This window comes from Meleagris gallopavo, chromosome 29 (genome assembly GCF_905368555.1).
Source record: "Meleagris gallopavo chromosome 29, MGAL_WU_HG_1.1, whole genome shotgun sequence".
Classification (NCBI taxonomy): Eukaryota; Metazoa; Chordata; class Aves; order Galliformes; family Phasianidae; genus Meleagris; species Meleagris gallopavo.
In genome coordinates this window covers 1,197,131-1,211,990 of record NC_139432.1, presented here as the reverse complement: position 1 = coordinate 1,211,990, position 14,860 = coordinate 1,197,131, and the positions used below count along the sequence as shown (strand labels likewise).

Below are 14,860 nucleotides of genomic sequence, written 5' to 3'. Positions count from 1 at the left end.
ACCGCCCCCCATCCGCCCCCCCAACCCCCCCACGTCCCCCCGGAGCTTCGCGCTGCCGCATCGCTGCGCTGCCCCGGAGCTCCGCACCCGCAGCGCCCACCGCCCCCAGCAGCTCTGCCCACCACGAGGACGTCTCCCCCCCCCACCTCCCGCATCCCACCCCCATCCCCAGGAGGTTCCCCCACCCCTTCCAGGACCCCCCCCCCCCCAAGATCTCTTCCCCCACCCCTTCCAGGACCTCTCCCCCACCTCCAGCCCCTCCCCCCTTCCTGGACCCCCCCCCACAGACCCACAGCCGCCGCGGTTCCACAAACCGTCGCTTTATTAGAAAGCCCCCCATGTACAGCATATATATATATTTATATCTCTCTTATGTGACACAGTTAAATACAGGCCGGCGCTCGTTAAGCAGCGGGAGGTTAACGAGCGGTGGGTCCCCAGCACCCCAACCCGACCCCCCCGCGCCCCCCGCCCTCAGTGCAATTCTGTACGTTAAACAAAAATAGAGATATCCTATAAATTAACGGGGATGGGCACAGCGCTCCTCCCGCCTCCCGCGCGGCCGCAGCCCCACAGGGGATCCCCGCTGCCTTCCCCCCCCCACGGGCGGCGGTGGGGCTGGGGGCTTCCCGGGAGGAGCCCCTCCAACAGCCGGGGGTCGTGGAGGCCCAGCGCTGCACGGAGCTGCGGGGACGGCCAGGGCTTTGGGTCCGCTGTGTGTCCCATCGGGGTCCCATCGGGGTCCCATCGGGGTCCCACTGGAGCCCACCGGACATCCCGGCGGGGTCCCACTGCAGCCCATCAGATCCCATTGGAGCCTCCTGAAGTCCCACCAGATGTTCCATGGAGCCCAGCGGAGTCCCGTTGGAGCTCACTGGACGTCCCACTGAAGTCCAACCGGAGCCCCCTGGGGAGGCCACTGGGGTCCCACCGCAGTCCGACTGATGCCACGTCGGACCCCCCGCAGGTCCGGTCAGGGCTTCCCCTGGAGCCCCCGGGGTGTCCTGTCGGGAGCCCCGCTGCAGCCCCGCTGGATCCTCATTGGGGTCCCCCTGAAGCCCAGTTGGAGATCCCGCCGGAGCCCACTGCAGATCCCATCAGATGTTCCACCGGAGCCCATTGGAGGCCTCTGGAGGTCCCACTGACGGTGTCCCATCAGAAGCCTCTGGGGGTGCCGTCAGTTGACCCACTGGAGCCCACTGAGCTCTCCGGGGGTCCTGACATCAGACATTCCCTGGAGCCCACTGGCAGCCCCGCTGGAACGCCCTTCACGCGCTGACCCCTCCGTGTTTCTTTGGCTGCTCGAGAGCGAACGTAAACCCCATCCTCGCCTCCCAGCCGGGTCAGCTCCACCCCCGAGCCAGCACCCTTCCCCCACGGCGGCCCCGCGCCCGCCCCTCAGGTGCCGTGGCTCGGGGGGTGCTGCAAGTCCTGCCCTGAGAAGATGGGGTGCAGCAAAGGGTGAAGGTGCAGCGCCGTGGCGGCGGCGGCGGCGGCGGGACGCGGGGCGAGGAGCGTCGGGTAGAGCGCGTGGGGCACGGGGTGGAAGGCGAAGGGGCCCGGGTGGATGGCCGAGGCCGGAATGATGTGAATGGGGTGGCTGGTGAGGAAGGTGGCGGGGTGGCCCGGGATGATGGAGTGGGTGAGGTGGGACAAGGAGATGGGCGTCAGGTGGGGCTGGGGGATGTGGTGCACCTGAGCGAGGGGCTGGGGGTGGGGGTGGGGGTGGATGCCGATGGCGGCGGCGGCGGCGGCCGCGTGGTGCTGCAGGATGGCGTGCTGCACCGTGGTGATGGACGTGGCCGAGGCGGCCGCCGGCTGCGGGATGTGGATGGGCTGCAGGGCGGGCGCCGCGGGGGCCAGCGCGGCCGAGGCGGGGAAAGCCTTGACCTGCTTGGCCAGGAGCTGCTGCTGGATGTGCTGCTGGGCCGCCTGCTGCAGCTTGCTGTACTTCTCCATCTCCTCGGGCGTGAAGGTGATGGGCTGGCTCTCCAGCGGCGCGAGCGAGGAGTCCTCCCCCCCGTCGCGGTCGCCCTCCATGCCGGGCTCGCCGCCCTGCGGCACGTAGCCGGGGAAGTGCTCCACGTCGGGGACCAGCGGCATCATGGCCGCGTCCACGGGCACGGGCTGGCTGCCCCCGTCCATGGGCTCCAGCGCCTCACGCTCGCCCGGGGCCGCGAGGAAGGTGTGGGGCAGCACCAGGTCCCCGGAGCTGAAGCACTCGGGCAGCGCCGGCGCTTCCAGGGGAACGGAGGGCATCTCCTCCTCGCGCTTCTGCTCCTCCAGCCCCGCGTCCTGCAGCCCCATCGCCGCGTCCCCCAGCAGCGGCTGCCCGCCCAGCGGCGCATCCTCCGCCCCCTCGGAATCCGACAGCTCCTCACCCCTCTCCATTCCGGACTCCTCGTACCTCTTGGCGCTGGGCTTCCGCACGGTCGGCAGTTTCCCAATTAAGGGCAGAACGGGTTTGTTGCCCAGAGAGGGAGGGAGCTTTGGGCCGAAGTAGCCCTGCGGAGGGTCTTTGAGCTTGATGCCCACCTTGCCGGCCCCCACCAGCATCTCCTCAGCGACGCAGGGCTTCTTCTCCACCTTCCGGGACTGGACCTTCTCCAGGAGCAGCTTAGCGGTGACGGAGTTCCGCTCTTCGGGGCTGCAGTCACCCTCCGAGGCACGGCTGGTGCCCGAGCCGCTGTTCTGGGACCCCCTGGGTTCCTCCCCTTTGCCATCCTCCTTCTTCACGGCCCCTTCACCTCGCGCCGCTCGGAAGTAGTGCGGCGACTGCGAGCGGTAGATCTTGGACCTGATGAAGTCTCTCCTCCCCGACCTCCTCTCCTCGGGGCTCTCGTGGCCGCGGGAGCCCTTCCTGGAGAGCGAGCGCTGCGAGTGGCTCCTGGTGCTGCGCCCGCGGCTGTAGCTGCGGCTGCGCTTCCAGCTGCGCCCCGTCGTGCTGCGGCTCCTCCTCTTGCTGCGGCTGCGGCTGCAGCTGCTGCTCCGTGTCCGGCCCCGGCTGCGCGTCCTCGACCTCCTGCTCCGGCTCCTCGACCTGCTCCTGCTCGAGCTGTAGTCTTCGGAAGAGGAGTACTTACGCCGCTTGGACCTGGCGTAGTCGGAGTCGTCCTCTGAGTCCTGCGAGCGCTTGGAGCACCGCGACCGCTCGCTGTAGTCGCTGTAGCTGTCGGAGTAGCTCCGGTGGCGGCTGTAGCGGCTGCGGTCGGACGAAGCGTCGGAGCTGCTGGAGTAGGAGCGCCGCGATGAGCGCCCACGCCCCGACGCGGAGCGGCTCTGCGAGCGCTCGCTGCCCGAGCCGTAGTCGTCGCTGTACTGCGAGCGCTGACCACGAGAGCCCTCGTCGCTGTCGTCCTCGTCCCCGCTGCTCCGCCGGCTGCGGCGCGGCCCCGGGCACCGCCGGCGTGCAGCCCTGCGTTTCTTGGGGCCGCGCTCGGGGCACGAGGCGCCGCTGTCCTCCTTCTTCCCACTGCTGCCCTCCTCCGCCGACAGAGACTTCCGCTGCGACTCCTGCGAGCAGCGCTTCTTCTTCTGGAAGCGGCCGCACTCCTCGGACAGCTCCGCCTTCAGCGCCCGCTCCGATTCGGTAGAAAGAGAGGATTTCACCTTCTTGCGCCGGTGCCGCCTCCGTTTCCTGGGTTTCTCCTCACCCAGCTCAGTTTTGCGGCTCTTTTCCTCAGGCTCCTCCTTGTGTTTGCGTTTGTGCCTGCTGGACTTTTTGTGCTTCTTTTTCTTCTTGTGCTTGTGGGATTTGCCAGCCTTACCCCGGCCACTTCCGCTCCTCCCGCTCTCGTCGCCCTCGCCCTCGCCCTGCAGGCCGCCCTCCTGCTTGCCCTGGGACAGCGATCTGCCCTCCGCTCCCCCCGAGCCCTCGGTGATGCTGTCTGCCTCCTTGGCTTTGCTCACCTCTCCAAACTCCGCGTTCTGGATGTTCTCCCTGCACAGCCCGCCCGGATCCTTGGATTTCTCAGCCCCTTTCCCTTTTGCATCTTTGTTGCGGGAGAGCTTGAAATCGAAGTACAGAGGATTACAGCTGTAGGAAACGGACGGCTCCGCTTTGGTAAATATGAGGAGCTCCGAAGGCCACTGCAGAGTGGTGCTCTCATCCTTACTCAGAACCGGAATGAAGGGCCCCGTCGGCGGCCTGGGCCCCTCCGGGACATCCTTAGAGCTCGGGGCAGGCTGGGCAGCATCGCCGGGCACGCCTGGCTCAGGCAGGCTGCTCTCTGCCAGGCGCCTGCTCTCCTGCGCACTTACATCTTCTGGGCTTTCCTTCTGTTCCTCCTTGCCCTGCTGAGCGGTGCTCTCAGGTTCACTCTGCTCCTTAGGCTGTGCCGTGCTCTCGGCTGCCTTCTCCACGTGCTTGCTGGGTTTGGGTTTAGGGGAATTTCCCTTCCTGGCTTCATTCGTGTTTTTTTTGTTCACGTTTTCAGCTTCCGTTTGTTCCGTGGACTTCATGAAAAGCAGAAACTGGAAGTTGGGCTTTACTTTACAGTGGGCCGGGGGGATATAATGGTAGTACTCCGGTTCAACCGCCGTCGGTCCGTCCTCTCGCCTCATCTTTTTCAGTTTGGACAGCGTGGTGGCCAGAGACCCGCTGTCTTTGTCGTGGTCGTCGTCCTCCGCCTTGCCGTCAGAACTGTTTGTGCTTTCGCCCTCTCCGGCTTTCTGCAGGCCCCCTCCATCCGAGGACCCTTTCTCATCAGCTTTTGCTCCATCTGCAGAACTCGATTCATCCACGTGGTCCTTGAAAACCGAAGCGATGGTCTCCAGCTTCACCGGAGTCTTCTTGGCAAAGGAGAACGACACACCGATCTTCTGCAGCGGGGTTCCCAACGCGCCCTTGATGCCAAAGCTGACAGCCTGTGCTGCCTGCAGGGGTGCCTGGCCTGGCACGGCGCTGCCACCGCCCTGCCCCACGTTTAGGAAGCCCCTCTCTGTGCCCATCTCCCCGCCCGGGCCTGACGTCTGGGTGAATGAGCTGCTGTTGGCCGCAGCGTCGTCGTCGTCCCCACCTTCCTCGTCCACAGCCACAGTTGTGGTTCTGAACATGGGGCCGCTTCCCGGAGCGCTGCGGGAACGAGAGAAAATGTTGATGGCTGCCCGTTTGGGTTGGGAGGGACCCTTAGGATCATCTGTTTCCAACCCCCTGCTGTAGGCTGGGACACCTCCCTCTAGACCAGGTTGCTCACAGCCCCGTCCAGCCCGGCTTTGAGTGCTTCCAGGGAGGGGGCATCCACAACCTCACAGGGCAACCTGTTCCAGCGCTGCACCACCCTCACAGCAAAGAATTTCTTCCTAACATCTAATCTAAATCGAGACTCATCCAATTTAAAATCCTTTCTCCTTGTCCTGCTGCTACACGCCCTTTTGAGTCGTCCCTCCCCAGCTTTCCTGTAGGCCCCTTTTGGGTCCTAGAAGGGCTATAATGTCCCCCCAGAGCCTTCTCTTCTCCAGGCTGAACAATCCCAGCCCTGAAGCCACATTTCACCTCTTCCAAGTACTCCCGTACCCAGGAGTAGCACTGTACACTCATCTGAATGCTCCAAACGACCGCTGCTGGGTAACGCACTGTGGGAGCACCTGGGAGCAACAGCTCAGCAAATTCCCTCCTGCCAGAAGCACGGTGCAGGGCTGAACCCCAGCTCTCCGTCGGCCGGCGCACCCCAAGCAGGCCGCCTTCACTCACTCACCACTCCGGCTGCCTCCGCTGCTCCGCCAGCTCATGCAGGCGCCGCAGGGCCCTCTCCTGCTTCCTTTCATCCTTCCGCGATCTTGAGGAGACGTTACGAGCAAACTCCCTTTGCTTGAGATCTTTCAACCTCTGAGGCAAAAGAAAGCGGGCAGGGATTAGAGGAGGACTGCCGGAGCCCTGGGCAGCGTGCTGCCAGCCCCGGGGCCACGTCCTGAGCTGGGGGCAGCTGAGCCCGACACGCGGCACCGGCTGGCTGCTCCCCAGCAGCGGAGTGCACTGAGGGGCTACGGCCTCGTGCCTGCCCGCGCGCTCCCAGCCAGCACAACCAGCTTTCTTTAGCGGCACAGTAAGGCTGCTTTCAAAGCGAAAAAAACAAATTCTGGAAGGGAAAAACAAAACAAAACAAAACAATAATTAAGAAAAAAAAAGGGCTGTTTGTTCTGATGCTCTCGCAGGGTGCAAATGTACAGCACGAACAGCGGGACAGAGCGGGAGCCGGAGTGGAAGTTACCCGGGTGTCACATCTTACAAAAGCAATGTACAGGTTACATTGGAGAAGGTGCCAAAAATCCCATGCAAATGATCCCAGTGAGCAAAGAAACAATACAACACACAGCACAAACAGTGCCCCGCTCTCCGGACAGCAGCTCCGGGCTCCTCAGGAAACAAGAGCTGCAGAACGCCAGGGCTTTGGGGTTCAACGCTTCCCGGGGCGGAAACGCTACACGCCCCAGAGATCTGCAATAGGAAACCCGAACCCAAGGAATGTCAGCCGTCATAGCATCACTGAGGGTACCTGGGTGTCCCATTTTAACAGCAACTGAACAACACAGTTTCTGCAGGTCCTGGTTTGAAGCACTAGGACAGGAGGCCGCTGCTCTCCTTCCAACACGGGCAACGATTCCCGAGCTGTTTTTTCAGAGCACTACTCAGAAGGTAAAGAAAGTTGCCAAGAAAGACATCTGCCACCCTACGCACTCAAGTGCCTTCTGTTTCGTTCGGGGCTTCTGTGCACAATCTTTCAAAAGACCCAATTTCAGAAAATACCACGTATGAGCTGCTGATGTTTCTCATCCGTCAGGTATTTCAGGAAGGGCCTCAAAGACCAACGGCATCAGAGCGGACTGAGCTAATGAACCCAGCGTGCCAGCCCAGGGAATTACTGGGCCCAATGTAAAGAGAACATTGCTTTGTGAAAAGGGGAAGATCGGACAAGACAGAGGATTCTCTCACCTAATCGCAGTTACTAAACATGGTTTGAGCTTTACCAAAACCAGAGGGAAGGACAGACAAAGAATACAGCTACAGACACCGGCAGAAAGAAACTCACTCGTGTGATCTGGGCTCCGAAATTAGAAGGGTTTGCTTTCAATACATCATCTGAAAGTGTCCCATCACAAAGAAAAAAAGAAAGTGAAGATATAACGAGGGTGGAAGAGAGCAGAAACAGGAAGCAAGCATTGCTAGGGAGCTCCCGGCGCGCCGGCCGCCAGCTAGGAGCAGCCGGGCAGCACAGCTATGGGCTGACACAGGACGGGGTGCACACACACAAGCGATCCCACCCAGAGCTGCTTCCCAGGACAAGCGAGGGCCGAAGGGTCTGCGGGGTGTGCTGGCTGTGGAACGCCAAATGCCTTGCGGAGGAACGGCTGAGCAGAGCTGTGCCGGCAGACAGGCTGCGGGTGGGGGTGCTGCCTCCACCACGTCTCCTGCGCACTGACCTCGCGTGCTCAGGCTCACCGAGAAGATTTGCACAGAGCAGTGAGCTGCCATGAGGCTGCAGACGAGAGCCCGCCACGCTACATGGAGCCCTGAGGACCCCTCGCTCCCCACCACGGACACCGGCTGCGCCCGGCTGCACCGCACTGACCTGGCAGGGGAGCTGGGGAACTGCACTGCAGCAGGGGACACGAGGACCTTGCTGGGCAACGTGGAAAAACAAAATCTCAACAGCTGCGTTGCACTGCTTCCTTGGGACAGCAAAGCGTGGAACACGGAACCTTCCCTCACTAAGTGCTCCCAGCACGTACCTGGAAGCAGCATCTCCTCGGTGCAAGGAGCAGCAGACAAGCCATTAATTGCAGCCGTGCTCACTGCTGTCCTCTGATGCAGCAAGAGAGGAGCAGCAGGAGCCCCAGGTGCAGCTGCACAGCAGCAAGAACATCGAGGAACACAGAGCTCCTCAGCACACCACAGCTCCCAGCCCTGGCAGAAAGCTAGCCGAGCTAAACCGTATTTAACCCAGGCTTACCCTCAAGAAATTCCCCCCCTAATCCCGAGGCGAGTGTCCATTATTCTAATCCCTTAGGTCCCCACATTACTATTGGGATCACACACGTGCCGCCCTTCGTCCACACTCCTTTCCAGGAAAAGCAATGTGACACAGCAGTGCCCCCCGCCTCTGAGCAGAGCAGAGCCCGTCTGCCATCAGCCCTGCACTCGACTGCTCAGCAGTACTCTCGTCTCTTTAGCAGCACCAGGGCCGCCCACTTCCAACCACCCCCAACGCGTCCCTTCGTGCTGCCACGGGGTTCGGGAAGCAGAGAGCACTCTCTCCTGGAAGGCCCCGCGGCCCTGGAGAAGGCAGAAAGCTCTCCAAGCCTCAAAGTGTGGCTGAGCACAACGCCAGGACAGACAGTGCGGCCGCTTCACTGCAACAGCTGAGGAGCAGAGCCCAGGGAACAGCGAGGCGACGGGCACAGCTCCGCGACCTCGAGCCCTCCTCTGCTTTCTAACAACAGTACTTCCAGCCTCCTTTCCAGCAGAATTACCAAGGAGTGCAACTGAGCTCCTGAAGAGCAGGTTCTCTTAATCTGCAGCTGCTCAGCCCTCGAGCGTGGGCAGGGGCAGAGATGGGCTGTGTCCTGGCTGAGGCACGCAGTGCTGTTACCATGCAGCTGCTCCCCCTGGCTCACACAGCCACACTCCTGCCTCAGCGGGAAGCTCCAGGGAGCATGGTGGGTGTGTAAAGGAGGCTGAGCGGGAGGGGAGGGTCAGCATTCAGCTGCAGAAACAGGGGAGGACTGAGCACATGGGACAGCTTGCTCGTGGGCTCGTATCACAGAGGCCTTCACTGCTCAACGCACATCGCTTTGCAGCTTCAGGCCCGGCGGCAAACGATTTATCTCAGCCTCAGGTGGAAAAGAAAGGAGACTTATGTAAGAGGATGCTGTGCGGAGGGGATGAAGCCACTCCCTGTGCTCCCCACACTGCCCACGCTGCTGAGCCTGCTCACAGCAGACAGGAGCTGCACAGTGAGCTGCCAGCACTGGCCGCAGTGGAGCAGCTCACATGGAGCACAGGCAGCGCAGCGCCGCTCCTCCTCAACACTGCTCTCCACTCTCTCTGCCAACCTCACTAAATAAAACCACTTCTCACTCCATACCCCTCATTCTGCTGCAACAGCTTGGAAGGGAACTACAGCACGAGCTCCAAGGATGGCGGCCTCTGGCTGATAACTTTACACAAGTGCTAACACAAGTACAGCCTACTTCTGGCCACCGGTGTTCTTTGCACAATCACAGACAAAGTGGGAAGAGCAGGGGGAAAGCAGCAAGGAGCTGAGGCTTTACTTCATCTTCACTTCTTCCCTGCAAAGTCTTTCAGTTGAGGACGACACACCACGAGTCGGTGGCACGCAGACACCTCCCCCTGCAGTCCTGTGTATGCTGACGTGTGGCCCCATGCTGTAAGCACACACTACTTCTGTCCTGGACACCAAGTATGGTGGAGGCACTCCCAGCTTTCCTGCACCCACGCTGTGCTGAAGATGTGAGTGTTCAGAAAGCACCGCTCTGCCCAAACCAGGAAGTCCAGGGTTTGCATTTGGAGCAGCGGTGACCGTGCTGGCAGCACAACGGTGCTTCCCTACATCTCTCCTCCTCAGCACCAGAAATGGATCCCAGAAACAAAGAGCCCAACAGAGATGGCAGCGAGAGGGACACACATCTGTGGGGTCACGCCGCAGTTCCACCCCTTTCCCCCTTTCCCCTCGATTGCTGCCTTATGGACCGAGACGCGGCGCAGAGGTGCTCAGACACAACCTAATGCCACAAGAGCAGCAGGGCCAGGAAGCAGAGGAACACCAGCTCCCTGGTACTGCTCGGTGTGGATGCGTGGAGGTTGTCCAAACGAACCCACAGGGATCAGGACACTTACCTATCATCCCTGTTTCGCAATAATCCTGAGTTCCTTCCTGGAATACAAGACAGTATCTTTATAACTGGGGAGAAGACAGGGATGTGGGGGCAGAGCGGCTGTCTGTGGGGCAGTGGGACACACGCTGAGCCAGGGGGAGCGGGGAGCAGCACCCCAGCCCCACAGTGCCAGGAAGGGGCTGCTCCAGCATACTGACAGCACGGGTGGCACAGCACTACTTCTGCACGTTCACCTTCCCCACCTCTGGGTGCTGTCACGTCCAGCACAAGGAGCTGGGCAAGCCCTTTCCCTGAGCAAAGCACAACTTCCTCTCTGTTTAAACCACTGCATAATTAGGAAGGAACGCTGGGTGACCTACCAGGAATCTGAAGGTGCCCAGCTCCCCACAGCACTGCGGGTTTCTGCAGGACCAGCTGTCCCCCCAGCCTGCAGCCCCTTCCAGAGATGCGGTGACTGGAGTGCTACCACTACACAGCCACACCCCGAACCATGACTCCTTTTATACCAACGAGGGGCAGTTTGTTTCTCCTTCCTAACCTCTTGTCAGCCCCCTAATTACCCACCCAATTAAGCAGGAGGAGGCCACGATCAGAGCACATCTCCACGCTGTACAACGTGCCACCACCAGGTCCCCCCTCCCCTCAGCAGAGGCACCCAACTGTGATGGAGAACAAAGCACTGCTCTCAGGTATCACAGCCATGCCAGCCCCTCTCTGCTGGGACTCCATTCCCAACCATAGCAGTGCTCACACAAAGCGCCCTGCCGTACATTTCCTGTTAAGACTCCCCTGGTGAATCTACTTGGAACCACTGCATCCCATACTTAACATTAAAAATTCATGCCCTGTAATGCTATACTCCCATTTTAAAGCTGTTGCTTCGTTTCCATTTGGCCAGATCCAGCGCTCTGCAGCACATCCTCAAGAAGTCATCAGTGCCCCAAGCATCATGGTGTTAAAATCTGTCATTAGGGGTACCAGAACATTTCCTCTGAGCACTTTTACCCCCAGATGAGCACAATACAGCTCTCTGTTGTGAGATTATACCTTGCTTCAAATGGCCAAAGAGATGAGGCCAATGCACAAACTTCTGTTACCCACCCCAGCACGCCAGGTACACAGCACTGTCCTGGCACATCCCAGCTGGAGACAGAAGGCAGTGCTGCACGGATTCAGAACAGACCTTCTCATGAACATCACAGAATTTGGAAACTCTTCCCCTTTCGATACAGCCCCTCATTTCCTGGTCTCCCAACACTCTGAAATGTGGCAGATCATCAGACTCCAAAGCTGTGCTGCTATGAAAGCAGAACGTGAACCAGGAGCCATCCACACCCAGTTCAGGAGGAGTTCACCCCCCCAGTGTAACAGCAGCCCACTCCTGCTCACGCCTCACTCAACACAGAGCTTCCTCACCAGCCAGCGGCGGCTGTCTGCTCCTCTCTGTTTGTGTGTTTGTTGTTTGTTTGTTTCCAAAGGGATGGTGGGCACAAGACTGGAGCAGCAACACGGGGCCTGCTCCTGGGGCGGTGAGGACAACGAGCACACGGGGGGAAATCCAAAGTATGAACTGCAAAGGAGGCGGCTGCAGAGAGCACACAGCGAGCGGGCAGCACCGCCTGCAGAGCTCTGTTTACCTGCTTGTGAGCGTGGTCGTAGGAGTTGATGTGGTTGTCAAACTCCTGGTGCTTCTGGTACTGCTTGTCGCAGAGCTCGCAGTAGAAGTTGGCTCTGAGGTCTTCCAAAGCCTTGGCGATCGCCTTCTCCTTATCCACATAATCCTGCAAAATGAAGAGAAGTTACAAGCTGAACTTCCCCTAGAGCAATTCGAAAGATTCTCTAGAAGTCCTCAGCAAACACCAACTAAAGGCTTCTTCCTTCCATGAACAAGAGCAAGCTCTGAAAAGAAAACGCACTTAGAAAGCTTTCTTCTTTTTACTGGATGAGATCGTGTCCAAGGGAACGTGGTGAATCTCCTGCTTTACCACCTGAGTGACTCTGAAACAACACTGCTGATGTCTCTCTGTAAGGCAGACCTGTGCAAAAAACATTTCGGCACCCAAAGGGGAAAAATCTAAAACATCCTGCTGCTACAAGGTGGGCTTTACTTCCCCTCCAAGCGCTACGCAGCTTTTAAATAAAGAAGGATTTAAGTTCCCGTTTTCATTGACTGCAGAGAGCCCATGCTAAGAAGGAAAGCACATGGGGGATGTGGGGCTGCACATGGGGGATGTGGGGCTGCAGCAGGTCCCCGTGAAGGCAGGAAAGGAAACAAGAACACCACAACTGGCAGGCGGAAGGCGCTTCCTGTGCCCAGCGAGGCTCTGCAGCACACATCCTGCGGTGGAGCAGCGACCCCAGCCCGCAGACTTATCACTGCCCACACAGGGGAGGGAATGACGGAGCATTTCTCGGCAGCAGAGCCATCTGCAGCTCCTCCGGGATGCGCTGAACTGCCACACACAGCTGGCAACTGCATCACCTCAGAGCTGCGAAGGAACGGCGCTCGCGGAGCTTCAATATAGAAATGCAATAAAGCACACGAGGGAAAACCCACACAGGGAGAGACTGCTGCGGCTCCGCTGAATTCCTGGAAGGGACCCGAGTGGGACCTGTGCTGAATGCTGGCAGGGAGGCCTGAAAAGATGACTGCAAAAAAAAGGGTTTGGTGACACTGCACTGCTCCTCGTCATTAGGTGCCAGCGACGCAGGAGCTCCTGTCCCCACTCCAGAGCACAGGAGCACTTTGGTGTTTCTGAAACGTGCCAGAAGGTTTCTGTACTGTCCCTCAGCTCCAAAGGAATCAATAGTTACAGCAGTAATTACAAATACGGTAGTTACAGAAGTAAATGAACAAATGCAGCAGGAAGTCACCAAGCAAGTCGAGGTCTCGGGGGAAAAAGAAAGATCCAGAAGGGAGGATATGAACTCCAGAAAACACCAGCAGTTTGGTGAACCTTAAGGAAACGTGGCATATCTACGGACATTCTGCAATGCTGCCCCGTAAACCCTCCCACAGAGGGACAAAACGTGGACTTCTCAGCCCTGCAGCCACGCTCTGCCTTTCCAGAGGGCGGCACTTTGCACAGCAGCACTGTAACGCACCGTGTGACACCAGCTGGTAACTGGGAGCCCACCTGAAGTCTGGCTCTGTGTGCTCACAAGGCAGCAGGCCTGGCCTGGCAGCGCTGGCTGCAGGAGCAAAGCACTGCTGCCCCAAAGCTCTTCAGCAGCGAAACAGAGACAGAGGCAAACTCCAGGTGAGCGACCCACTTGTTAATACGTGAGCTATCTCAGTGCCACCAGGGAACAAGAAGAGTGGATCCTGCTGGGGTTACAGCAGCCAGCACAGGGCTTTGGGAACGCTGCTGCTCAGTACCTTGTATTTCTGCCTCAGCTCCTCGGTGTCTTCTTTCTCCACCTCCAGTACACGCCTCCGCTCAGTGGCATCTTCGGCGTAGTCGAGCTTTTTTAAAACAAACAAAAGAAGAATTAGAAACATTAAAAATGGCCATTTGTCCCACAAACCCTTCCTGCACAAGGGACTGCCAGAATGCGCAGCTGGGGCTCTCAGCGTGCTGGGCTGTCAGTGTGCTGGGCTGTCAGTGTGCTGGGCTGTCAGTGTGCTGGGCTCTCAGTGTGCTGGGCTCTCAGCGTGCTGGGCTCTCAGCGTGCTGGGCTGTCAGTGTGCTGGGCTGTCAGTGTGCTGGGCTCTCAGCGTGCTGGGCTGTCAGTGTGCTGGGCTCTCAGCGTGCTGGGCTGTCAGTGTGCTGGGCTCTCAGCGTGCTGGGCTGTCAGTGTGCTGGGCTCTCAGCGTGCTGGGCTGTCAGTGTGCTGGGCTCTCAGCGTGCTGGGCTGTCAGTGTGCTGGGCTCTCAGCGTGCTGGGCTCTCAGCGTGCTGGGCTCTCAGCGTGCTGGGCTCTCAGTGTGCTGGGCTCTCAGCGTGCTGGGCTCTCAGCGTGCTGGGCTCTCAGCGTGCTGGGCTCTCTCCCTTGCTGTGCTGGGCTCTCAGTGTGCTGGGCTCTCAGCGTGCTGGGCTCTCAGTGTGCTGGGCTCTCAGCGTGCTGGGCTCTCAGCGTGCTGGGCTCTCAGTGTGCTGGGCTCTCAGCGTGCTGGGCTCTCAGTGTGCTGGGCTCTCAGCGTGCTGGGCTCTCAGCGTGCTGGGCTCTCAGTGTGCTGGGCTCTCAGCGTGCTGGGCTCTCAGCGTGCTGGGCTCTCAGTGTGCTGGGCTCTCAATGTGCTGGGCTCTCAGTGTGCTGGGCTCTCAGCGTGCTGGGCTCTCAGCGTGCTGGGCTCTCAGCGTGCTGGGCTCTCAGCGTGCTGGGCTCTCAGCGTGCTGGGCTCTCAGCGTGCTGGGCTCTCAGCGTGCTGGGCTCTCAGCGTGCTGGGCTCTCAGTGTGCTGGGCTCTCAATGTGCTGGGCTCTCAGCGTGCTGGGCTCTCAGCGTGCTGGGCTCTCAGCGTGCTGGGCTCTCAGCGTGCTGGGCTCTCAGCGTGCTGGGCTCTCAGTGTGCTGGGCTCTCAGTGTGCTGGGCTCTCAGCGTGCTGGGCTCTCAGCGTGCTGGGCTCTCAGCGTGCTGGGCTCTCTCCCTTGCTGTGCTGGGCTCTCAGCGTGCTGGGCTCTCAGTGTGCTGGGCTCTCAGCGTGCTGGGCTCTCAGCGTGCTGGGCTCTCTCCCTTGCTGTGCTGGCCTGCAGTGCACCAGCAGCTCCAGCTCCGTGCAGTGGGAGCTGCCAGGCAGAGGGCCGTGCGGTGGAACCACAACACAAAGCTCAGGTCAGCGGTGCTCAACGGAGCGCAGGTTCTGACAGAAGCATTTTCTTGCTTTAAGAGCCCTTTTCGACACCCAAACGGACGTTTGAACCCCCGCCCCGCACACAGCAGCCTCACCTCCATCTCCATGCGCCCCATGCCCATGACATCATACTTGACGACAATCGGGATGGGATCTGTCCTCCCTGCAACAGGAACACACAGAGGCGGTCAGGGGCTGCGCCGTGCCCGCGG

General features: G+C 60.1%; 1 protein-coding gene across 6 annotated transcripts in view; it reads right to left on the bottom strand.

Annotated features, from left to right (window-relative positions):
* Positions 1-304: 304 nt before the first annotated feature.
* The window catches only part of GPATCH8 (G-patch domain containing 8), a 30,982-nt gene continuing 16,426 nt past the window's right edge, over positions 305-14,860 (bottom strand). For all 6 annotated transcript variants that reach the window (XM_085211304.1, XM_085211308.1, XM_085211307.1 and 3 more), the window contains 5 exons: positions 14,744-14,811; positions 13,235-13,321; positions 11,493-11,636; positions 5,697-5,827; positions 305-5,074 (listed from right to left, as the gene is read on the bottom strand). In XM_085211304.1, coding sequence (XP_085067430.1) covers positions 1,399-5,074; positions 5,697-5,827; positions 11,493-11,636; positions 13,235-13,321; positions 14,744-14,811 — 4,106 coding nt within the window. In that variant the 3' untranslated portion in view covers positions 305-1,398. The remainder of the gene's footprint in view (positions 5,075-5,696; positions 5,828-11,492; positions 11,637-13,234; positions 13,322-14,743; positions 14,812-14,860) is intronic.